The sequence below is a fragment of the Dipodomys merriami genome, unplaced genomic scaffold (genome assembly GCF_024711535.1).
Source record: "Dipodomys merriami isolate MVZ:Mamm:240054 unplaced genomic scaffold, mDipMer1.0.p SCAF_21, whole genome shotgun sequence".
Classification (NCBI taxonomy): Eukaryota; Metazoa; Chordata; class Mammalia; order Rodentia; family Heteromyidae; genus Dipodomys; species Dipodomys merriami.
Window position 1 is genome coordinate 22,234,505 of NW_027203493.1, and position 24,211 is coordinate 22,258,715.

At 39.1% G+C, this 24,211-nt stretch overlaps 1 protein-coding gene and 1 long non-coding RNA gene across 4 annotated transcripts in view; one reads left to right on the forward strand and one right to left on the reverse strand.

Moving 5' to 3' along the window:
* Positions 1–16,670, reverse strand: part of LOC138834030 (uncharacterized) — a 56,787-nt gene extending 40,117 nt beyond the window's left edge. Inside the window, exons 1-3 of one of the 3 annotated variants that reach the window (XR_011373988.1) lie at positions 16,600–16,670; positions 11,413–11,496; positions 6,008–6,339 (exon numbers count right to left, since the gene is read on the reverse strand). This is a non-coding gene — a long non-coding RNA (uncharacterized lncRNA). Of the gene's footprint in view, positions 1–1,514; positions 1,698–3,422; positions 3,480–6,007; positions 6,340–11,412; positions 11,497–16,599 lie in introns of those variants that run through there. The other 2 variants (XR_011373986.1, XR_011373987.1) reach the window with 2 other exon arrangements.
* Positions 1,342–8,351, forward strand: Lin7c (lin-7 homolog C, crumbs cell polarity complex component). The gene is made up of 5 exons (XM_070032696.1): positions 1,342–1,409; positions 5,528–5,646; positions 6,003–6,074; positions 7,288–7,497; positions 8,102–8,351. Exons 1-5 carry the CDS (start codon positions 1,373–1,375, stop codon positions 8,255–8,257), a joined length of 594 nt encoding a protein of 197 aa, XP_069888797.1. The 5' UTR covers positions 1,342–1,372; the 3' UTR covers positions 8,258–8,351.
* Positions 16,671–24,211: the final 7,541 nt, after the last annotated feature.

Consider the following 24,211-nt stretch of genomic DNA (forward strand, 5'->3'; position numbering starts at 1 on the left):
AGCAAATTGGGTAAAAAAGATAGCCCTCACTAATGGGGGGAACATCATCAATCTACCTATTAAAGACCTAAATAGAATGGCAAAGAAGGAACCCGAATTTGTTTTCTGCTTAATCTGGGACATCTATCTTCTGCCCTCAGACTTCCCTGTTTCTGGTTCCAAGGTCTTCAAACATGGACTAGGACTTAGCTTACTGGTTCACTTGTCTCTTAGATCTTTGGGTTTGAACTAAAATTATACCATCGTAGTTACTGAAGACAATAAACACTAGACTTCTAATGCCCCATAATCATCTGAGTGAATCCTTCATAACAAACTTGTGTGTGCTTATCCATTGTTTGTTATAAATCTAGAAAAACCTAATGCAATACTCATTCTGAAATCATCTTAATTTCATTTATATTGGATATTCTTGCTTTTTAGATCAGCTAACTTCCTCATTTGGATGGAGCATGTTTTCTAGTAGCTTTTGAGAATGTATGGAAAACCCTACATTCTCCATACATACACGCATACATCTATACACCTATACCAAACGTATGCCCATGCTACACACATATGCCATAAAGCACATACATAGCATATATATGTGTGCATACTGTGGGGCGGGGGAGTGTAGTTGCTTTCCCTGCTATCAGCTCCTAGCTCCTCCATTCAAAAGAGTAGGTATCACTTGGGCGTTCATGGCTCGTGCTTTATAATCTTAGATAGTCAAGGAGCTGAGATTTTTAAGCTTTGAAGTCAGCCCAGGCAGAAAAATCCATGAGCCTCTGATCTTCAATGAAAAAGCTGGCAAAAAAAATTGCTGGAAAAACTGTGGTTCAAGTGGTAGAGCACCAGCCTTGAGTGGAAAAAAACAAAAAAGAAGCTAAAGGACAGTACCCTGACCCAGAGTTCAAAGTCCAGTACAGGCCCCTTCCCCATTCCTAAGGATAATAACTAGTTTAAAGAACTTGGCGGGTAGGACCTTTCCTCCTAACACAAAGCGGGAAACGGAGGCTAAGAGAAGGCAATCCGGTGACAGGGCTGTCTGCGACGGGTCAAAGGTCAAGTGGGGATTAGAACCCTTCCTGCATGGAGCCTGCCGGGCGACCAGGCCCGAGGCCGACAGGAAACAAGGAACAAGAGTCAGGAGGCCGAGGCATCCGGTAGATCTCCCCCTCGCGAGGGCCAAGCTGGACGCGGCCACGCTCCACGGGGCCACGCGCGTCGCGCCCGCTCTGAACTCCACGAGGCTCGCGAGCGTCCCTCTTCCCCTGCTCTCGCGATAGTTGGCCCGTCCGGGCCCCTCCGGTTCCCACTTAGGCCCCGCCCCACCCAACGCAGTCCCGTAACGTCATTTCCGGTGGGTCCGGCATCGCTGAGGGAGAAGATGGCGGCGCTGGGGGAACCGGTACGGCTGGAGCGGGGTGAGTGAAGCGATCTCCCACACCGGGGTGCCAGGGGAGGGCCGAGGGAGTGCGGACACGCTGCAGGGGAGGAGAAGACACGCAGGCAGGAGTCGCGAAGCCAACCTGTTCCTGTCCCTCGCGAGGGCGGTCGCTGTGGGCGGCGGCGCTTGCGGTCCTTGGCGCCCAGTCCTCCTCCATGCCCACGGGCTCCTCCGGCCTCGCGTCGCCCTTCCCGCCGGGGCACGCCCGCGGGCCCGCGGCCTGCTGCGATGGGCGCGGCGGGAGCCTCGTCCAGGGGCCTGTGGCCCCGAGGAGCGGACGCCGCACACCCGGTCGGTGCGGACTGCGCGCGCCGTCCGTGCGTCTGGACGCGCGGGCACCGCGAGCGCCCAGTGCGCCCAACCCCGTGTGCCCCGTGTGCGCCTGCGCCCACGCACGCACCACCCTGCCTTCCCCAGGTTCTGATGCGGCCCGCCGGCGCCCGTCCCCGTGAGCCTCCTGCAGCCCCAGGCACACCCTTCCCCTGTGCGCCCGCTGACACACACCTGCACCCGCGGGCGCTCGCTGCCCCGTGCAGCCCCTGTGCCCGCAGACACACTCTTCCCGTATTCAGGGCACATCTCAACAGGTCACACATCTCCCCTTTTCATTGAAGTCAACAGGTTTCTACACACACACACACACACACACACACACCCCTCCCCTTTTCATTGAAAAGCAAACTCCTTACACACCCTTCCCGTATTCACACACACACACACACACACACACACACACACCCCTCCCCTTTTCATTGAAAAGCAAACTCCTTACACACCCTTTCCGTATTCAGGGCACATTTCAACAGGTTTCTACACACACACACACGTCTCCCCTTTTCATTGAAAAGCAAACTCCTTGGTTACTTTCACCTCAGTCTCAATTGCTTTTGAGTTGGGGGTATTTCCTCGCTGGCTGACTTCTCTCAGAAAAGGGAGGGAGGGTGCTGTCAAAAGCAGCCCCGCTGTGATTTTGAGTTTGGGAAGCAGATTACATAACCAAGTGGAATTTGGTAGATTATACGTCCTTTGTAGGTGCAATTCCTTTTTTTTTTTTAAACCTCACAATTGCAAACCATGATTGCTTAATTGCGCTTAGAGCAAACTGTCATGGAAAATAAAACCCCTCTGCTGTGTAGAGAGCTAGCTGCCTCTGAAAGTACCCACCTGGCTGTCCCTCTTGACCAGATTAGGGATGCTCAGTGTTTCAGTCTTATGCATTTCCTTTATTTCAAACAATTCAAGCATCCTTCTGACACATAGTAATAGTCAAGAAGTACCAAGTTAAATATTTTGTACTGTTGATAAATGTTGAAATTCTTTGGTGCGTATTAAAATTTGCTATTATATTTTGAGCATTAACATCCTCCTTTTAAGGAAAAACATTTCAAGTTTTATTACCTTTAAATAATTGTCCAAGGGAGTTTCAATTTAACCTGTCAGTTTATGTGTACAGTGCATCTTGATCAGTGTTACCCCTTCCCACCTCTCAAGGAAATATATTTTTGAGTTCGTGTACTTAAGAGAACCTCTTTTCTCTCTTGCCTTTCTGATAAACAGATGTTCTCTTAATTACAATATTCACCACCTGGAAGTCCTTTTTATAAATGATCTTGTTTCTCTCCAGCCCACCAGAACATTCAAGCTTGGTTTTATCATGGAATATTTGCTCTGGAAAAGTTATTGAATTAGGCTTAAAAAGGTAACATCTTCCACTTGAACACAGTGATGATATGCTGTGTAAATAGGAACAAACCCATTGGTGTTTTTCTTTGAAAGCTTTGCCTATGTTAGCATTCTTCTATAAGTTTTTAAGTAATAGTCTGGGAACTCCACACTTTGGCATTAAATCTTGGTAGTCATGGCTTTATGTTTTTGCTCTTACGGAGTTTTTTCTGTGGAATTACTAGTGGTTTGATTTAGCTGGATAAGAAAATCAGGTTACAGAAAGTCTAATTCTTTGAGTTCCAGCAGCCTAGTAACAAGTACTCACAATGAGTGCATATGATCAAGCTCCTGAGTGTCTTCCAATCCATCAAAACACAGCTCCCTGGAACACAACATTTCAACATGTATTTGGTGCAGTTTAGGTTTAGTATTTTACTTTTTTTTTGCAGGGGGAGGGGTGAGAAGGGGGGAGGTGTCGGTTATAGGCTTGAACTCAGTGCCTGGGCGTTGTCCCTGAGCCTTTTTGTGCTCAAGGCTAGTGTATTACCACTTGAGTCACAGCACCACTTCCAGTTTTTGAGTGGTTAATTAGAGATAAGAGTCTCATGAGGACTTTTCTGCCTGGACTGGCTCTGAACTGTGATCCTCAGATCTCAGCCTCCTGAGTAGCTAGGATTATAGGCATGAGACACAAATGCTCAGCTAGTATTTTACTTTTGTAAAGTAAATTCTTTGATAATTGGATTTTCCCTCTGCTGGGTATTGAATCCAGGACCTCACACATGCTGGTCAAGCCCTCTCTTACCAAGCTATATCTCCAGCCCTGTCTAACCTACTTACAATGATTTTGAAAGTCAAAATAAGTGAATGAGCAATTCCCACTTACCAGCCATTCTGATGTTGGGAAATCAGAATAGAGAAGGTCTCCTTGTTTCCACTAAACTTGGCTAGCTCATGTTTAAACTTTTATTATTTAGAATAGAAAAGGAAAAAAGAAGACTACCTCTTTTAGTTGTAGGTATATCTGCAAACAAAGAAATCTTATTCATGCTATACTGAAAACTTCCCAGTCCTTTAGTATACCATTAAATAAGTCAAAAAAAAAAAAGGAATAGAAAGATAGTACTCTAGCCCTTTGGGGTACAGAAATGGTTGTAGAAAACAAAATCAAAACTATTAAAGATAGGCTTTAATACTGTTATAACATGACTCTGAATCTTCTAAAGTTTCTTAAATCATAAAACAAGTACACTCCGCACAGTTGTATAAAATGCTTATTATATTTGTATAACTATATAGGACCCCTGAATATTTCTTACGATTAATTATTATCAATTTAACACGTTTGCTTGCTAGATCCCTGTTTGCGTATTTTTTTTTTCATTCAGTCACAAGTTACTTCTTTTTTTTCTTCTTTTTTTGTCCTTTGTGGGGCTTGAACTCAGGGACTAGGCACTGTCACTGAGCTTTTGCTCAAGGCTAGAGCTCTACCATTTTGAGCCACAGTGCCACTTCTGGTTTTCTGATGGTAATTGGAGATAAGAGTCTTAGGGACTTTTCCTGCTGGGGCTGGATTTGAACCATGATCCTCAGATCTCAGCCTCCTGTGTAGTAGCTAAGATCACATGCATGAGCCACTAGCACCCAACCACCAGTTACTTATGAGGAAGGTTTTACATTGAAAGAAAATGAGAAACAGCAAAATTAAGTAACTTGTCTAGGATCATGCAGCTAGTATGAGGACTGGATTGACAAATTTGACTAGATTGAAAGTTTTTGTTATTACTGCAGTTTGAACTCCCGATTGCTCTTGATAGAAAGACACTCTACCATTGTGCCACAACTCCAGCTACATTTGTATTTAGTGAGCTTGCCTAAATTAAAACACAGTGTTAATCCTATATCAAAAACAGATTGTTACATTTTTATTCATTTGTGCTATTTAAATGTGTCCTGGCTGATAACAGCATTTAAAAGAGTTACTGAAAGTACATGTCTATATGTATTGTGTTTTTCTAGGAAAAATGAACAGTGACATCACTAGTATACAAGCTCATACTATTCAGTGTTCTGGTTGCTGATATGATGATTTCATAAATTTTTATTGACTCAATAGTTCTTAATATTACTGCTAGTTTTTCTGAGGAAGTGTATTCACGTGTATCTTATATTTGAGCCTTAGTTCTTTCCTTGAAATGTAATGGTTTTATATCCAGTTTGCCTGCATCTCCTAAAGATTCTGTTTTTCAAGTAATAGTTCTGCAAGGTTGGTTTTTTTCTAATCTGTAAAATTCAGTGTGCTCAGAGTCTGCATTCCTTTCCTCCTTTGTTTTCTACTTATGATTAGTCCTTAGGGAATTAGTACAGTGTTTCAGAGGCATTTAGAGAATCCTTGGAGAAAATGATCAGTTTCTCTTTGTTTAACTCTAGATATTTGTAGAGCAATTGAATTGTTGGAAAAACTACAAAGGAGTGGAGAGGTACCACCACAGAAACTTCAGGCTTTACAAAGAGTTCTTCAAAGTGAGTTCTGCAATGCTGTGAGAGAGGTAAGTAAACATAATAAAGATTTACCAAAAATTTAAGTTAAAAATTAGCTAACATAAAACTCTGAAAGTTAGATTCAGAAATGTCTTAAGAAACAAACTGTAGAACATTTGAACTTGTCCCTCTCATTTTGGGAATTTCTAAGGTTTGGGGATGTCACTTAGTGGTAGAAGCACAACATGCTCAAGAATGTAAATTTTAACACCAGCTACACTCCCCTCAAAAAGAAAAATTCCTTTGGAATTTCTAATAAAAAAGCATTTTACAAAGATTTAGTTCTAGCACATTAAATTCACAGAGAATTCAAATATGGTATACTCCAAGTTTTAATATAAGATGACAACTTTATGTTTTACAGGTTTATGAACATGTCTATGAGACTGTGGATATCAGTAGCAGTCCTGAAGTGAGAGCCAATGCGACCGCAAAGGTAAAGTTTCTCATTTTATCAACATTGAGAATTTGTCATATTTCAAAGACTTGAAAATGCAATGTTAGATTCATAATAAACATTTGATAAATAAGGTATCATTTCTTAGGTACTAAAAATAGGATACTGGCTTTTCAGTAAGCCTGTTTCTTCCATCTTTCTAAAACGAGGCCTTTTTCAGTGCTTCAAAGATAGTGGCTATTCAACAAGTTTTGTTTCTTCTTTCTTTTGTAGCTACATCCTGGTATGTCATGCAAAATGGGCCCTTTAAAAGCAAAATGAAATAGAAACTGTCAACCTGTGTTAAAGAGAGGTGGCTATATTTCATCTTTCATGTGTGTTTTTTTCCCCCTTAGAGTAACTAGGTATTTAGCAAAAGTAACAGAAGCATTTGTGTTCGCTTTATGTACCACTCATTTTTTTTATATTGTTATTTCTTGATGTGCTAGTTATTTGGTCTATGATATGTATAGTATATAAAGTATAGCAGCCAAAAGAATGTACATAGAGGCAAAGGACCCCTCTTATGTGTGCTGTTGTAGGTAGGTTGTATCATGTACAAAGGCCCCTGAATGATTCAGGCTATGGGGCCCTGAAGCTCAGGGCTACTGGCATACCAAGAGGAGTTTCTTCACTTTAATATAAAGTGTTTATCTGCCCAGCAAGCCTGCCTGCCAAGCCTTGTGCACATAGAACTTCACAAAAGGTCTTGGAACTGAATAAGCTAAAATTAACCTCAAAATACTATACCCTACACAGTCCCAAGGTATTCTTTTCAGTTGAATCTCTTAAAAAAAAAATCTGCTTATCTGGATACCAGTGGCTCATGCCTTTAATCTTAACAACTCAGGAGGCTGAGATCTGGAGGATTTCAGGTTGAAAGGCAGGGAAGTCCTCAAGACTCCCATCTCCAAAAAAGCAAAGCACCAGACAAGCAAGCAAGCCAAGTAGGTGAGAGGCCCTGAGTTCATCTCCTGGTACCTGGGGGTGTAGAAAAAAATCAGCTTAGTTGCTCAGACTAGCCAGACCGTTTAAAATCCATACTTCAAAAGTAGTTAAGAAGTAAGGATGTAAGTATGCCATCCTTAACTTACATGAGTCTCTGTGTTTGCTTTGCATCTCCTAAGAAAAAGATGGAAGTAGAAATGGAGGGAAAGAGGCTAGCTTTTAGAAAAGCATAAAAGAACTAAGGTGATATGAATTTTTCTTTCAGGCTACAGTTGCTGCTTTTGCTGCCAGTGAAGGACATTCTCATCCTCGAGTTGTTGAGCTCCCAAAAACTGAAGAGGGCTTGGGATTCAATATTATGGGAGGCAAAGAACAAAATTCTCCAATCTATATATCTCGAATAATTCCTGGTGGGATTGCTGACAGACATGGGGGCCTCAAACGAGGAGATCAACTCCTTTCTGTCAATGGAGTGGTAAGGATGAATTTTATTTCTGTTTGTAGTAGTATCTTATGACCACTTGGGGGTGCATTTGAGTTAAAGAAGGTAAGGAAAAACCAAGAAACCATAATTGAGAAATCTGGAATGAATCTTGCAGTGCTGTTTGGTACAGTGATGATTTTTTTTTTCTTAAATTTTCTTGTGGTGGAAGAATCAGAACCAGGGTTCTAGACAAGCACTCCCATTACTGAGCTACATCCCCAGCCCAGTGACCTTTAAAGCACTTTAAGTGTGGTTGTTTATTTTCAGTGTAAAGTAGCAGTGCTCAGTTTGATTTTTGTATGATATGGACAAACCCTTGTTAATAGCTAAAGCAATACATAAAAGTAGGAATCTACTCTCATTTTACTTGTATAGACTGGCACCTGTTTGGTTTACTTCTGATATAGTGAGATAACAAATATACATTGATATGATAATTATATGTTATAACAGAATTTCCTGCTAATGAAAATTATAAAACAATTTGAGTGTTCTATAACCTTAAAACTTTTACTTTATTGTATTTAAAATATCTATTCCTTTTGAGTTAATTACAAAATCCAACTGTGTGTGTGTGTGTGTATGTGTGTTCCAGAGCGTCGAAGGAGAACATCATGAAAAAGCTGTAGAACTGCTGAAAGCAGCCCAAGGAAAGGTTAAATTGGTGGTGCGGTATACACCCAAAGTCTTAGAAGAAATGGAGTCACGCTTCGAAAAAATGAGATCAGCCAAACGCAGGCAACAGACCTAATTAGGTTGAAAACTTTATATTCCATTTTGCTCTTTAGCTAAAGAAGTTTTGCTTGTGACCTACTGATGGCTAAAATGCCAGTTATTGTAAAACACTTCCCGTGAAATCCTTGCCATTTTATAAATGCCTATTTTAACATCATTATGATTGCAGAGATGCATACACTTTTTTCTGACAAGAAAAAGTAAAAGGTATAAGGGCAGTTCTGCCCTGCTGTTTCTACAGGCCTTTTTCAAATGCAGATTTTGTCATAAAATTGTTATAGATTTTTAAGACTGCTTTTTAAATATTAAAATGTACTTTTACATTCTTAATCTTTTTTTAGGAAAAAGGTTTCCTTCTTTTGGCTACTTATTTAAAAATAACAGTTCTCTGATTCTTTTTTGTTTTGTTTTGCTTACTCTATTTTTTTTTTTTTTTAATCTGTGAAGTTTCTTTACAGTTTTCCAAGAAATTAAACATAACAGCCTCACCTTCAGCAGTTCATTACACTGTCATTGTTAACATCTCTGCTGCATTTTGTACTTTGGACATATGCATAATATATATAAAATCAGTGGTAGACCCATAATGCAACATATTGGAAGTTTTTTACTTTTATTTAAGCTAATATATAATGAGTGTCCATTTATACTGATTTATACAAGTGAGCTTTTAAACACTGAAACAATCATTGCAAAAATGTGTATTCTTTCATAAGGTTTAAGCAGCGAGGCAAGAAGATATGGTAGGATTATTAGCATTACTGAGAATATCTTTTCCTTTTGCTATTAAACAGTGCATCAAAAATTACAAGTGGAAGACAGGTATAGATTTCATCCTCTGGAAATGTTTTAATGCTATCCATTTCCATTTATGTCTTTTTCATAATTTGGTCCTTCCATGCCTAAGAGATTAGCCAGTTAGTTGGTGGGAAATAACTGAAAGAAGAAGTCAACCTTCACTTCCCCTAGGAGCTGTGCAGTCTTGCTAGTTCAACTGAAAGAAGTGATTTGAAATAGGAAGAAAAAGATACACACACACATACACACACACACATATGATGCATAGGAATTATGGGGAGATAGTATAAGAATCTGATGAAATGAATAGGATCTCTGTATTAAATTAATTGGATATAGATTGTATCTTTGTTTACAATTTAAAGAAGATACTTCATGTCATTTGTCCACTGGATGTCACTATTTTACTATAAGGCAGCTATTAGTATATAACTGTGACTGAGTTCTTCAGAGCTGAAGTTTAAAGTTGAAACATGTGCAGTCACAACTTATAGGAACATTTGTACTTTTTAAAAACTTTTAAAAGACAGTTGCTAAAAAGATGATTGAAATACACAGGAATATGACATTAATCTTTTGTTTTATTATTGAAATACACAGGAATATGACATTAATCTTTTGTTTTATTAAAGTGAGTATTTTGTAACATTCCTTCAGGAAGAATAGAAATGTAAATCATTTTCTGCATGTTTGTGAGCATTGTGAGGCTTAAGAGTGTTGCAGTTTTCAGTGGTCTTTGTTTTTTGTTTTTTCAGAACAAAAAGTCAATCAGCATTGTTATTTGTCATGTAGGTATTGAACACTGGATTGCATGGTTGAATGTGTCTTTAGTCCCCTACCAAATGTGCTTGACATTATTGATAAGATCATGTTAAATTGTGTATTTTCAAAATGAATTGCTGTGCTTTTAAAATATTGAGACCAAAGTAGTATAGACAAATTATGGACTTTAATTTAATTGTAAAATTATTAGAGATATTTGTTGTAGAGCTTTATATATTAAAGGGAGGTACTGGTGCATATAAAAGTAGTAATATTATTGTTATGCTTGTATTCTTGCATTTCAGGGTGAGTAAACCCCGAAGAAATCTTATTTTAGTGTAGCTACAGCTGCAGTGGCTTTTAAGGACATATCAACATTTCATTATAAATTATAGCTTCCTGTTTCAGTGTTCTCAGCTGTTTGAGAACTTTCAGCCAAGTTAAATCTTTTTTGGTGTTCAAACTTAGTAAGTTGAGTAAGCTTTTCTGTTTCTCCTACAGTAATCCACAATCTGTTCTTTGTGTGGGTTGGCACCTATTTATAATTCTCAAAATAAGGATAGCTTAAAGGAGCCAAATATAGTAGTTTTGCTTGGTATTGTTGAGCATGAGTAGCAGTGTTTTTGTTAATGCATTTCTCATAAGATATCTCAGAATTTTAAATCTTGACCACAGAAAAATTCACTGTCAAAGATGTATGATACTGGTCTATTATAGTGAAGATGTGAAGGGAATTTTCATCCTGTCAGTGAATGGTTGGTGAATAAAATGTGGCACATAGTACGTATATTATAGGTGTTTGACTTGTAATTTACAAATATAAAAGATTCTTTCCCCCAATTTTCCTTTCATTTTTGTGTAAATTTCTTGAGTTGACTAGGTGGTTCTCAACCTTTGTTGCAGCTTAGCCCTGAAGACCAGCTAAAACAGCATCACTGTTGTTGTTGTTGTAAATATCATTGCATGTAATTCTAATGGACATCTAAGTTTGAGAACCACTAGGTTTTTTCTTTATACCAAATTCTGTTTGCAGGTGTTAAAATAGGATAATTCAGTTTTCGGCTACTATATTTCTCAGTGTTTGTTTAGTAGTAAAAGGCACTTGGCATTCCTCTTTGTTTTTGTAATAGAATTTGCCAGTAGTTTAAATGTAAATTTATAACATCTCATCTTTCTACCTGTTTCCCTTTAAAACTTATAAAAATTAGATTACTATTTGAAAAAGCATGTTAAAAATTGCAAGTAAATACTGCCATTGACAATTCTGTACTGTATTAACATAGCCACTGTTATCTATTACTATAATACTAGGGCGGTGGTGGCCTTGTTGTTTAGGACTCATGGATTCACCTGTGTTTGGTTTCTGCTTTGTTTAGTTTTGTTTTTAATCATTGTCCTAAAGTTTTTTTGTGTTGTATACCATTAAAACAGATAGCATTTAATTGAAGATACGGTTGTGGCTAATCTGGAAAGAAGTTCAGCATGACTTGGTATCAAATTAAAAGAATACATGTTGTGAATATTTCATCTTATGGAATGAATAATTGAAATATGAAGGACTAGTAATTGTATTTCCTGAATAAATGTATGTTTATGAATCTTCTAACTTACAGTTTGTTGTTTCTTCTGCCAACCATATGGTTTCACAGTTTTTATTGTCCAGCCTTCCCTAGTAGCATTTCTTTAAAGGTTGAACTAATAAATAAGGGGGAAAAATCAATCACTTACTAATTTTCAAGAAGTCACATTAACTTGTATGTGGATATGGTATTTAAAATATTGACAAATGATCTCATTAGTTGCAACAATACACAAAATGGGCATAAAGTCATACATTTTTAATTGATGGCATCATTTTGCAACTAAGTTCTGATTGGAAGGCTTATTTTAAATAGTTATGTAAGTTAAGTCATTCTTTGCATCTGAAAAACTGACAAGACATCATTCTGTTAGCTATGTATAAAATACATAGGTTAAAAACCACAGTGGTTTCTAAAATTAAATTTCAAATCTCAATATTTTGCTTAATTATAATTAAGAAAACAAATTATTGCTTAATTATAATAAAGAAAACAAATCTCTTCTGTTATTCCAAAAGAGGTAGCATGCATGTGATTGGCAGCACAGAGTAGCACACAGCTACTCAGATCTCCATTACTATGAGCTGCTGTCACCTGACTTCCCTGTTCTTCAGTTTTCTACTCTGCTCTGTAATAAGGGTGTATGTTGTTATGCCAGTGCCTATCAGTAAAGGGCTTGGAAAGCTGCCTGGTATGGTAAATCCCACTTCAAGACCTTGTTAGCAAGAGGAAATAATTACACTCAAGTAACTAAAATTAGCAGGTTCTTATTTTGATGCCTAGCAAACAAATTTTATGCTTGAAAACAGAAAGGGCAAGATTCATAAGAACATTTTACAATTCTCTGTACTCTGATCAAAGAAACAAATTTCACTAAAACTTTGGTTATGGTTTTTGTTTTTGACACATGGGGTTTGAACTCAGCACTTCCGATGTGCTAGCCAGGCATTCTGTTTGAGCCACACCAGCCCTTGATTATAAATTGCTAATTTCTTGGATTAGAGTTTCTGCCAGAGGTTAATGGTTTCCTGTCTGATTTGCATTTTTTTTCTCTCTCCTCAGCCACAGCCTGGCATGTATTGACCAGAGCTACTAGTTCTAGGGGCCAGGAAAGGGAGGGGTCTGAGGCTGCCCTGAACCCTTCTATCGCTCCAGTGCTTTGGAGACCTCTCCTTGGTGATCTCTGAAGGCCATTTCCATTCTTAAAAGTTCAGCAGTACTAAAATGCTACTGATTTCAATGTGAACTATTTTTATCATGTGGCTGGACTGATAGTCATGGGTGGCTTCCTATCATTAAACATTCCTTCTACCGTTCAGCAGAATAGGTGTTCTCCACACCCTCACAGACTCAGATCATGTATTTCCACAATCAGTACCATGTTGCACTTTTGTGGTACTGGGGTTTGAAATGAGGGTCTCAGGTACCATATCCTATCATACTGTACTTCTATTTGTTTTTTTTTTTAATTTGTTGCTTTAATACATTCTTGTTCATTTTACTTTTTAGGTTTTATGGTGTTTTTCAACAGTGTTTTCTTCTGTAAGTCTTGCATCAAAAAGTTAATAAAAGTAAGTTGAACCAGTGAGTTAATATTCAATTATTTTCAAGTTGGCACCTTCTACCTAATATGAAAGTGTTACTCTCCATTCAATTGCACTAGCACATTGAAAAATACTACTGTGTACTTACTGAGTTTCTTTGTATTTCAAATAACAATAGGTATATACAGCAATATTAGTGAAATATTCACAGCAAAAAAAAAGTATTACAAAAGTATAATACATTTAGGAGCCGGGTGCTGGTGGCTCATGCCTGTAATCCTAGCTACTCAGGAGGCTGAGATCTAAGGATCATGGTTCAAAGCCAGCCCTGTCAGGAAAGTCTGTGAAACTATCATCAGTAAACCACCAGAAAACCGGAAGTGGTGCTATGGTTCAAGTGGTAGAGCACTGCCTTGAACTGAAGACCTGAGGGACAGTGCCCAGGCCCAGAGTTCAAGTCCCATAACTGGAAGAAAAAAAAAGTATAATGCATTTAAAGTATAAGAAAATGCATTGTAAACATTTTAATTGTTTGAGGAGGTAGAAGAAATTAAGAAAACCACACTGGGAAATAAAAGTTGAGGGCTATTTTTTCATTCCAATAAAATAAATGATTGAGTCTCAGTGGTTGAACGTGAAAAATTCATTAGTGAGCTATTCACTCTGCATTTGTACCGGGACCAACTATTGCTGGGCAGTGTACTTAGAATACAGCAGTAATCAAGGCAAAGTCCTGACAACTGTGCCTAATTCTGTAGTGGGAAAGACCCTGAATAAAACAACAATTCTATCTGGTGGTAAGAGCATTGTTCCTGTCCAGCAGGAACTGAGGGCTAGAGAGGTTAGAAAGTACAAGACTCAGCATTAAATCACTTGTCAAGGTTCACAACCTGTGGTCCAGAGTCCCTTCTACACTGGGGTGAGCCTCTGGGACATAGCCCAACATGTCTGACCCAGCACTTGCTTGTTTTTGTCCAAATTTGCATATGATACCAACTGCCTTCCCATTATGTTTGCAATTATTTCTTAAGTTCCTGACATGCTTGTTATCCCTAAAACATCCTTCAGTTTCTCAACCCACCAAGAACAAAAATCTAAGCCCTTCACCATGCATGGGGACCTGCTCTGAGGCCAGCTTCTGCCTATACAACAAACCTTTACATGTGCTGATCCTCTGTGGGAAATTTCCACCATTTGCTGTGTGCTTCTTGTCAACTCCCTTCTCAAGATTATAAGCATCCTAACAGCAGACAGGAACCTCACAAAGGTTCTTTCTGAGAAGAATGCCTGGCACATAGAAGACCACAGTTGTAAAGAACATGATGGTGTCAGGCAGGGAAACAGTCGTAGTAACTATTTTGGATGGTAAGGACAGAAAAGCCTCTGAGAAAGATGACATTTGAAGAAAGACCAGAATGATGTGAATGAAGAAGCCACTCAGGTCAAAGTTGAGGGGCTTTATCAGGACCAACCAATAAAAAAAATCACCCCTCCTCACTAGGGTTTTGAGTATAGTAAGGAAATAAAATGAGTGGTAGATGGGGCCCAATATCACCTTCATTACTGACTCATCCACACCTACCACAAACATTTGTTGAATGTCTACTGTGGGCCAGCCGTGTTCTAAAAGCTAGAAGTACTCTACAGAACAAAATGAACCCCAAGACCTCACAGAACCCCAGGTCTCTGTGAAAGGCCGCGCAACTCCTATACCTTCCCTTTAAGAAGAAAAATGGGCTTCCTAAAATTAGCAGACTGCCCTACTAAGTTACAGGTTTCTCTGGCCATTCCCATCCAGCATGAGCTTACTCGCTTTTAAAGGGCCTATTCCTTCTTCCCAAGTTTATCAAAACTGGAAGCAGTTAGGACTGACCATGAGGTAGAAGTAAAGCCTAGAAAGTGTGATGCTTCAGCAGCCGGACAAAACATGAACATAAAATTTCAGTAGGATAAAAAACAAGCTATGGGAAGTGGCGCTGTGGCTCAAGTGGTAGAGTGCTAGCCTTGAGCTGAAGAGCTGAGGGACAGCGCCCAGGCCAGAGTTCAAGCAAACGACCGACAAAAAGAAAAACAAAAACAAACAAAAAAAAAACAAGCTATGTATGTATAAATACTTGTTGGTCCTATTAGAGTGATTAGTATTTCAGAATATATTTTTTGAAGACGATCAAGGAGGAAAGATGGGAATAACAACACACAACACACACACACACACACACACACGCACACACACACACACACACACACACACACACACTGTGTAACCTGGTCTGGCCATGAACTTTAAATTCTTCTGCCTCAACCTCCTGAGGCTATGCATATAGGAATGCATCTTAAACCAGAAGAAAGACTTCAGGAAAGTCCTTTACAATCAAATCAATGTTATCTGACACACACACACCGGTAAACAGAGAACTCCTGGCTGATTTATTATACACAGCTTGGACCATCTTGTTCTCATATGTGACCACGAGGTGGTGCCAAAGTGTCGTCATTTCTAGCTTAGTTTTTTTTGTAATTTTTTTTGTAATTATTGAATTTTGAAATTATAGGAATGTAGGTGAGCTTTTTTCCTTTCAAAATTAAAATTGAAATATGTTTTATAAAACTAAGCACTTGTTAATGTGAATAAACAACTTCTGGAAAAAATACTCAAAACTTGATATGACATGAATATCTGTAATACAGTTTAAAGATTTGAGGGGGATATACTTAGCATTGTTTTTGGTCCTATTAAATATTAATACCATTATTTACATAGAAATCTTCTTTGGTTTTATATCTCTTATAGTTTCTTTACCTAATGTCCATAAATCTGCTAACTTCAGAAAGGCTATGGGAACTTTTAAAACTAAATAAACTAAACTAAAAAATAAAATTGACTATCTTAGATTAACTTGTTTTATATGATAATAAATTTATAAATATGGTTTATTTTCCATGAAACTTAAAGATTAAAAATTAAACCAATTAAACCCAGCACTGGTGGCTTATGCCTGTAATCCTAGCTACTCAGGAGGCTGAGATCTGAGGAGGATCATGGTTCAGAAGAGGAGTCTGTGAGACTCTTATCTACAATTAATCACAGAAAATACCAGATGTGGCACTGTGGCTCAAGTGGTAGAGCAACTAGCCTTGAGCTAAAGGAGCTCGGAGACAGCATTTAGGCCCAGAGTTCAAGCCACACGACTGGAAAAAAAATAATAAACCAATCATAGAGCAGTTAAGCTAGATTCTAGTTCTGCTAGTGAAAAGGGCATATTGTCTTGGATCATTTAGCTGCCTATCTGATTTCTCACTATGAAATAAGAATTTTTTTTTCCTTTTTTGAATTTTGTTGAGAAGAGCCTCATTACATTACCCACACTACTCTTAGACTTGTAGCTGGGACTGCAGATATGTGTTACCATGACTGAGCCTGTTATATAACCTTTTCTTTGCAGTGCTGGGGATCAAACCTAGGTCCCTACAGATGGTAGGCAAGTGTTCTACCTCTGAGCTACATCTCAGATCCAGAAATGAATAGATTTAACCTACAATGTCCACAATTGTTTCTGTTTCTAATCCTGTTTCGGAGGATCTGAAAACCATCACAGATAGGATTTACACACAACAAAAGATTGAGCATTTTCTTAACCACTAGACCCACCCAAAAGGTGAGCTCGCCTACTTACCAAGGTCCAAAGATGCTAACTTTAGAAGTACCCCCAACATTGCAGGGATGCTATTTAACCTTAGGGAAATGGTTGGACTACTGTTAATTCCATTGTAACCCTGAGTTCTAAGTTCTGTAAGATAAATTGAATTCTAAACTGTTTGAGTGGAAGGCCTTGCGTCATATGGCTACCATGAAAATGCTTTAGCAGACTCACAAATGAGAAATTCTTTCACAAGGAAAGGCTCACTGGGCTGGTCTCTGTCAATGACTGAGCACTGCCACGCCACACAAGCAAGTCTGCTTCTGGGAGCTTTGAGACTCCTCTGGGAGGTGATTTCATTTTTTTTTGTCTTGGAGACTCCCCATCCTCCTTGATGAATGCATATAGGATGGTCTAAGGGTCGCCTTCCGTGTAATCTTCAGTCTAGGACTTTTCCTTCCTCACCTGGGGCCAGACACACATCTCAGTCTGACAGCTCTGCCAACCTCCCTCAACTACCGCCCCACATCCCCTCATAAATGTTTCCCCTAATAAATCTCTCAGACGAGTAATGCTGCACTAGTGTTTGGTTTGTTTCTCGGAGAACCCAAACATGCACAGTCCCCTAGCAGAGAGTCATAAATTCCAGGATGGGGCTACATTGACATCAGAAACTTTTAAACACTGAAAATCCAGCCTCTGACCCTCCAATCTCGGAACTTCTACGCTACAATTGATGGAGGTAAAGCCCTGGAGTTTTTGTTTCCAAAACAATCTTCCCCGGGTGATTTATATGTAAGCAATGCTGCGCCTCTTCAGTCTTCAGTAGGTGCACAGCAAATCTTACCTGAAAGAGGAAAAACAAAGTCCAAAAATGTTGAAAAGCTTGACCATAGTCTGTTATTTTAGAAGAATAAAAGGAGCAAACTAATAAAGTTGCTGTAATCACCTCTAGCTTTTCTATTTTCTCTTCTATTCATTTTTTAAAAAATCTTGCTCCAGTTTTCTACAAACTGAATTTATATGTTTTAATAAATTAACATGAAATAAGATAAAAAAAATACCAAATTTTGCCAGACTTAGAAAATAGTATTTCCAGTGTCATTCTACTATGCAGTAACTTGGATCCTATCTCGATAGGCTTTTATTTATTTATTTATTTATTGTCTGTTGTGGGGCTTGAACTCTGGGCCTGGGTGCTGTCCCTAAGCATTTCAGCTTAAGACTAGCACTCTACCACTTGAGCCACAGCGCCACTTCCAGCCTTTTCTGTTTATGTGGTACTGAGGAATTGAACCCAGGGCCGCATGCATGCTAGGCAAGCACTCTACCACTGAGCCAGCTCCTCCATAGGCTTTTTTGTTTGTTTATTTAATTTGCTGTTGCTGTTGTTGTTGTATTTGGTGGCAGGGTCTCACTAATAACTCAGGTTAGCCTCAAACTCACCATCCTCCTACCTCAGCATCTAAAGTGGTAGGATTTCAGATGTATGTTGCCATGCCAGGCCCAGCTAATGTTTCTGTTGCTTTTGAGCATTTGTTTTTCTTTTCAAATAGTTGCTTTTTTTGTTTTGTGATTGTTTGTTTTGGTACTGTTCCTTGGGCTTGAACTCAGGGTCTGGGTGCTATCTCTGAGCTTTTTTGCTCAAGGCTAGCGCTCTGTCTTTTGGACTTTCCTGCCCAGGCTGGCTTGGAACCATGATCCTCAGATCTCAGCTTCCTGAGTAACTAGGATTACAGATGTGAGCCACCAAAGCCCAATTTGTTTGTGCTTTCACAAGCATTGCCTGAACATCTTTTTATTTTTCAAAAATTATTTCAAAGTCATCTTCAGATACTCTAGGGTTATTATGATTACTTTGTCATGCTAAAGATGGAACCCAAGGGGCCTCACATGTTTAGTAAGGGCACTATTCCTAATCACACTCCCAGTCTTGTGTCTTTTCTGAGACAGTTTTAGGCATCCAGGATAAGAAAGGGAAGACAAGTTACAGAATGTGAAGTCTTCCCTCACATCCTATTCCAAGTGTCTCTTGCCATCTAAAACCTCTTATTGCCTCTTCGGTCCTTTGCTTTCCTTTCAACTATGTTCCTGTAGATAGGGAAGAGCTTTCTAGAACATGTCAGTCCCATACCACTAGCCTTGCTCCGTTCTAAGTATTGCTTTTCCTGGAGCTTGCACAGATGTGCGTGTACTTCCTTGAAATAGTGGTTGCATACGAATGTCATTCTGAAGCATTTATGTCTTACTTGGAATTCTAAGGGAAGGAAAGTACCCAAATGCTGTGACTAAAATTTGTTTCTCAGCATAACCACACAGTTATGCTCCTGATTTCCTATTACGGGTTTCTTTTTCCTGCCAATACATATCTCTTATACTGTCCAGTTTCTGACCTTTTCTTCCATCTTTTTTTCCTTCCTTCCTTCCTTCCTGCCTTCCTTCCTTCCTGCCTTCCCTCCCTCCCTCCCTCCTTCCTTTCTTCTTTGACCTCCCCCCTCTTTTTGTCAGTTGTGGATCTTAAATTCAGGGCACTCTCCCTCAGCTATTTTGTTCAAGGCTAGCACTCTACCACTTTGAGCAACAGCTTCATTTCCTATTTTTGAATGGTTAATTGGAAATAAGAGTCTCACAGACTTTTCTGCCTGGCTTGTAAGCCATGATCCTCAGATCTCAACTTCTGGAGTAGCTAGTATTATAGGCATGAGCCACCCACACCCAGCCTAGTGTACAGTTTCTTTTTTCTTCTTTTCTTTTCATTTTGTTTTTGTCAGTCGTGGGGGGCTGGGCCTGGGCACTGTCCCTCAGCTCTTCAGCTCAAGGCTAGTGGTCTACCGCTTGAGCCACAGCACCACTTCTGGTTTTCTGGTGGTTAATTGGAGATAAGACTTACCTGCCCAGTCTGGCTTTGAACCACGATCCTCAGATCTCATCCTTCTGAGTAGCTAGGCATGAGCCACCAGCATCTGACAGTGTCCAGTTTCGAGTTTTGTTTCTGTGCTCTGACTTGGGTGTTCACATGTGGTTTTGAATTTAGAAGATGTCCCCTTGAGTCTCATTCTCCTCCTAAGCTAGAATTGATGAGAAAAGATGAGGAAAAAGAAAATCATTTTTTTTTAATGAGGCAGAAATAGAAAAAAAATCAATGCTTCTAAAATTTATCCAAGTGTGTTGAAATTTGGGGGAGCAAAATGGGTCACTGGAAATACAGAGAAGGTTATCTGACCTCAGGATGTCAAACCAGGTCAGGAGAGTCAACGACTGAAGGATTGCATCCAACACTGGCCCTGAGCCAGTCCTGCCCAAGGCCTCACCACCAGCCCTCACCACCCATTGGCACTGCACAAGGTGGCATGTACTGCTGCCAGACACTACTTCAGCCTTTGCCCCAGCTCCTGGCAGAGGAGCCAGAAGCCTATGTGCTACATGTGCACTCTCTAAAAGGGTATTTTTAATTTGACAATAATGCTGTATTGGTTGTGTGTGTGTGTGTGTGTGTGTGTGTGTGTGTGTGTGTGTGTGTGTGTGTGTGTGTGTGTATTCTTCAAAATAATCACTGTTTTAAATTAATCCCTAGACCCCAAATTAGATGCTGCACCATAAGAACTGCACAATAAGAACTCTCTAAGAGTGTTCAAACAGAGGGAAAAGATACATGATTAGTAAAGCATCTTAGTTAAGACAGATGAGATGAAGGCAGGCTTTAAGGACAGTATATGGAAACTCTGTCATTCCAAAGCATGAAACACAGGGTGTGGAGGGTCACCAGAAAGAACTGATCTCATTGTAAGGAATAGTAATATGGTGCTTATCTTGAAGATTCGATTATCTGAGTAGATGCATATCAGCTGTCTTACCAACAGAAATCAGACCTGATTTTCTTCTTGTATTCATTGAATTCATTATGATTTGAAAAGATTATGTATGCGTATGTGTATATATCTGCACATATGCACCGATATGTTCTTATATTTATATAATATGTATATACTTAGCTTCTAACTTTACATAATAGTTAAGGCTTTATTCTTTTATTTAAACTCGGTAGGCATTTATCACAGGCCATGTGGTTATACTAGGTTAAAAATATTGGAAATGTTTTTTGAATAGAGAACAAGGGAAACTCTAAATGCCCAGGACTTTCTGAGTCATTCATTCCAAAAACTAGGGCATTTTATAGCTTGTCCTGGGTTACTTTCTACCTATTGTATAGTATACATTTTAGCATGAGCTTACCATTGAGACCAAAAAAATGCTTGCCTTTTAGGCGCATCTCTCTAATTATTTTCATAATCCTGTATGGTTTTCAAAAATAAGCAGTAAAAGTTCAATAAAAGATTAGCACTTTAGGGAGTAGTGCTGTGGCTCAAGTGGTAGAGCACTTGACTTATGCTGAAAAGACTCAGGGACACTCAGGCCCAGAGTTCAAGCCCCATGACTGAAAAAAAAAAGATTAACACTTTAGGCTGGGAATGTGGCTTAGTGGTAGAGTGATTGCCTACCATGCATGAAACAAACCCTGGGTTCAATTCCTCAGTACCACATAAACAGAAAAAGCCAGAACTAGTGCTGTGACTCACGAGATAGAGTGCTAACCTTGAGCAAAGCAGCTCAGGAACAGTGCCCAGGCCCCGAGTTTGAGCCCAATAATTGGCACACACACACATAAAGATTAGCACCTTATAAGGCAGGGTTAGAGAACATTGGACTATGAACCAGAAGTAGTCCAATACTTTTTTTTAAATAGAGAAATCTTATTGTAACCAACAGCCACATTGAATTTACTTATGTATTATAGATGGCTGCTTTCATGTTACAATGACAGAACAGAAGAGTTCTGAGAGAGACCACAAAGTCCTCCAAGGTTACTGTATGTCCCTGTATGGGGCACACAGTATGGAAAATGTTTGCTAGCCAGGCATGGTGGCTCATGCCTGTAATCTTAGCTACTCGAGGTACAGAGGTGGGGAAGATTGTGGTTGGAGGCCTGTCTAAGCAAAAAGTTTGAGATTCAGTTCAACCAATATAAAGCTGGGCATGGTGGTGCATGCCTGTCATCACAGTTAAGCAAGAAACATAAATAAAGGCTGGCCTGGGCAAAAAGCAAGAGCTAGGAATCTTGGCTTAAGAGGTAGAGTAATTGCTTGCCAAGCACAAGGCCCTAAGAAAAAAAAATAACAAAAAATATTTGCTGATCTCTATTCTAAAACATTAAAAGAAAATACAACCTAATAGAAAACAAAGGAAATGAACAGGTGATGCAGAAAACCACATGCCAGACTGTCCAACACAAATGTGCAAAAATACAGTTGTAATCAGGTAAAGTCAAATCCAAACTAACTGAGATTTCACTTCATGTTCATTAGACTTGCAGTTTTGCCTGTAATATTGGACGTTGGTAAGGTCCAGAGTAATGGTGATTTTGTTGTTGTTGTTGTTCATTGACCCTATTAGGACCCTGTCATGAGACAGGATCTCATCATGTAGCCCAATCTGGCCCCAAACAATTCACTGTCCTCCAACCTCTGCCTCCTGAATGCTGGGATATATAGCCATATGCCACAAGCATAATCACATAGTCATTTGTGTGAAAAATGTAGCAACATTTAATAATGGTGAATGCTTATTATCTATCTATGACCCAGCAATTCCACTACTGGACCCATATATGAAGGATATATATATATATATATATATATATATATATATATATATATATATGAACAATCATAAATATTAGAAAAAATTGAAATAATAAAGTGGATAGATTATTACATATTGGATACAAAATTTTTTGCAAAAGCAAGCTTGACTGGGCAAAGGATGCCCAGCTAGATGGTCAAACATCAGGTCTCCTTGTGACTGGGTTTCTGGAAGAGATGAGCATTTGAATCTGTACCCTGAGTAAAGAAGATGACCTCTTTAATGTGGGTAGACATCGTCAGCCTCCATAGAACAGAAAGGAAGGTGATATGGTTCATTCTGTTTGTGTGGGGCATCCACTTTTCCCTGCCATTCTTGCTCTCAAGCCTTCAGGTTCAGACAGGAACTACCATGGTTGCTGGGTTCTCAGACAAAGGACTTGAGCCTGAACTAAAGCATTGGCTTTCTTGGGTCTTGAATACACAGATGGCAGGTCATGAAATTAGCTTCTTTGATTGTGAATACTTCAAAATAAATCTACTTCTCTATATCCTTTTGTGTCCTTATAATAGTTCTGTTATTTGGCACACTTTTTTTTTCTCTTCCCTTCCCTTCCTTCCCTTCTTTTCTTTTCCCTTTTAACTCTTTCTTTTTTCTTTCTTTTCTTTTATCTTCCTTCTTTCCTTTCTTTGTCATTCGGGGAATCAAACTTAGGGGCTTTGGACACAAAGCATACACTCTATCTATCACTGAGTTATGTTCTCAGTCCTCTGAGTATACTCTTGAAATGGAAGATAATACAATAACAAATTAATTAACATAGGTACCTACTTTAGGAACAAGGAGAAAGCTTATAAGTTGAATGCAAAAAGCAAGTTGCAGAACAGTATGAAATGATACAGCTTACATAGATAATATTCCATACCAGATTAGTATTCATTCTGACATTTAAGAAAATATTTACTATTCAGAGAAAAGAAGAAGAAACAGATTGGAAGCAAATACACAGGACACTTGTGCCACATTTGCTTATTTCAATAATTGCAATAGCCTTGGTTTATTTTTCTAAGTGAGGGATACTTTACAAAAAGTGCAATTCATCAAGGTATCACTATCTAAAATGCCCCCACTGTCTTCCAAACCATGCCTTCTTAGACGGTTCACCTAGGACGTGGGGCTTCTGAATACTCTTCTTGAGGTTCTGTTTACCAGCACACCAGGACAAGGGCTAGTCAGCTGCCCAACAGTCAGTTAGTCCTATGTCCTTTGCGTCCGTTAGAGAGGATAGTTTCTTTACCGCCCCAAAGAAACACACAGCAGCGGTAGAGGCACTGCTGCCCGGCTGTACATCTTTATTTTGTCTTGCATTTCTGAGACAAGGTCTTGCTTTGCAGCCTGACTGGCCTTGACTTTGTGATCAATCTGCCTGTGTCTCCAGAGTTCTGGGAATGCAGACATGTGCTGCTACAAAAGCCTCTCAGGCTACATTTTATATCTAGCTAGTAGATATTATAAATCCGTACACCCACAGGAGGTAGTGTGTAGGCAGATTGATTTTTTTTTTCCGCTTGTTACCAAATTTCTATTTGGAGTTATCTCCTAGTCTTGATGTTTTATGTAAAATCTGTTTTTATTTGGTGGTGGTGGTGGTGGTGGTGGTGGTGTGTGTGTGTGTGTATGCGTGAAGACAACTGATATAATAGGTAAAAACTAAATGGCTGATATACGAAATATTCACATTTTAGTAGAGTTTACTTTTCGCAACCAGTCCTTTATTTCTAATCTTTGGTCTTTTTTCATAATCTGTGGATTATTGTGTGGAATATTGTCTTCTTCCACAAAATTTACAATTCATTTGTGGCTAAAGATGAATCTTTCCTTTCACCTAAGTTGCCAACCAAAACATTTTATTCCTGGAAAGAAAGAATAAGGTTCTCCAAATGTGGTTCAGAAACCATCTATACCACTCTTATCTCATATGCTTCAAAATGCTGATTCCTGGGTTTCT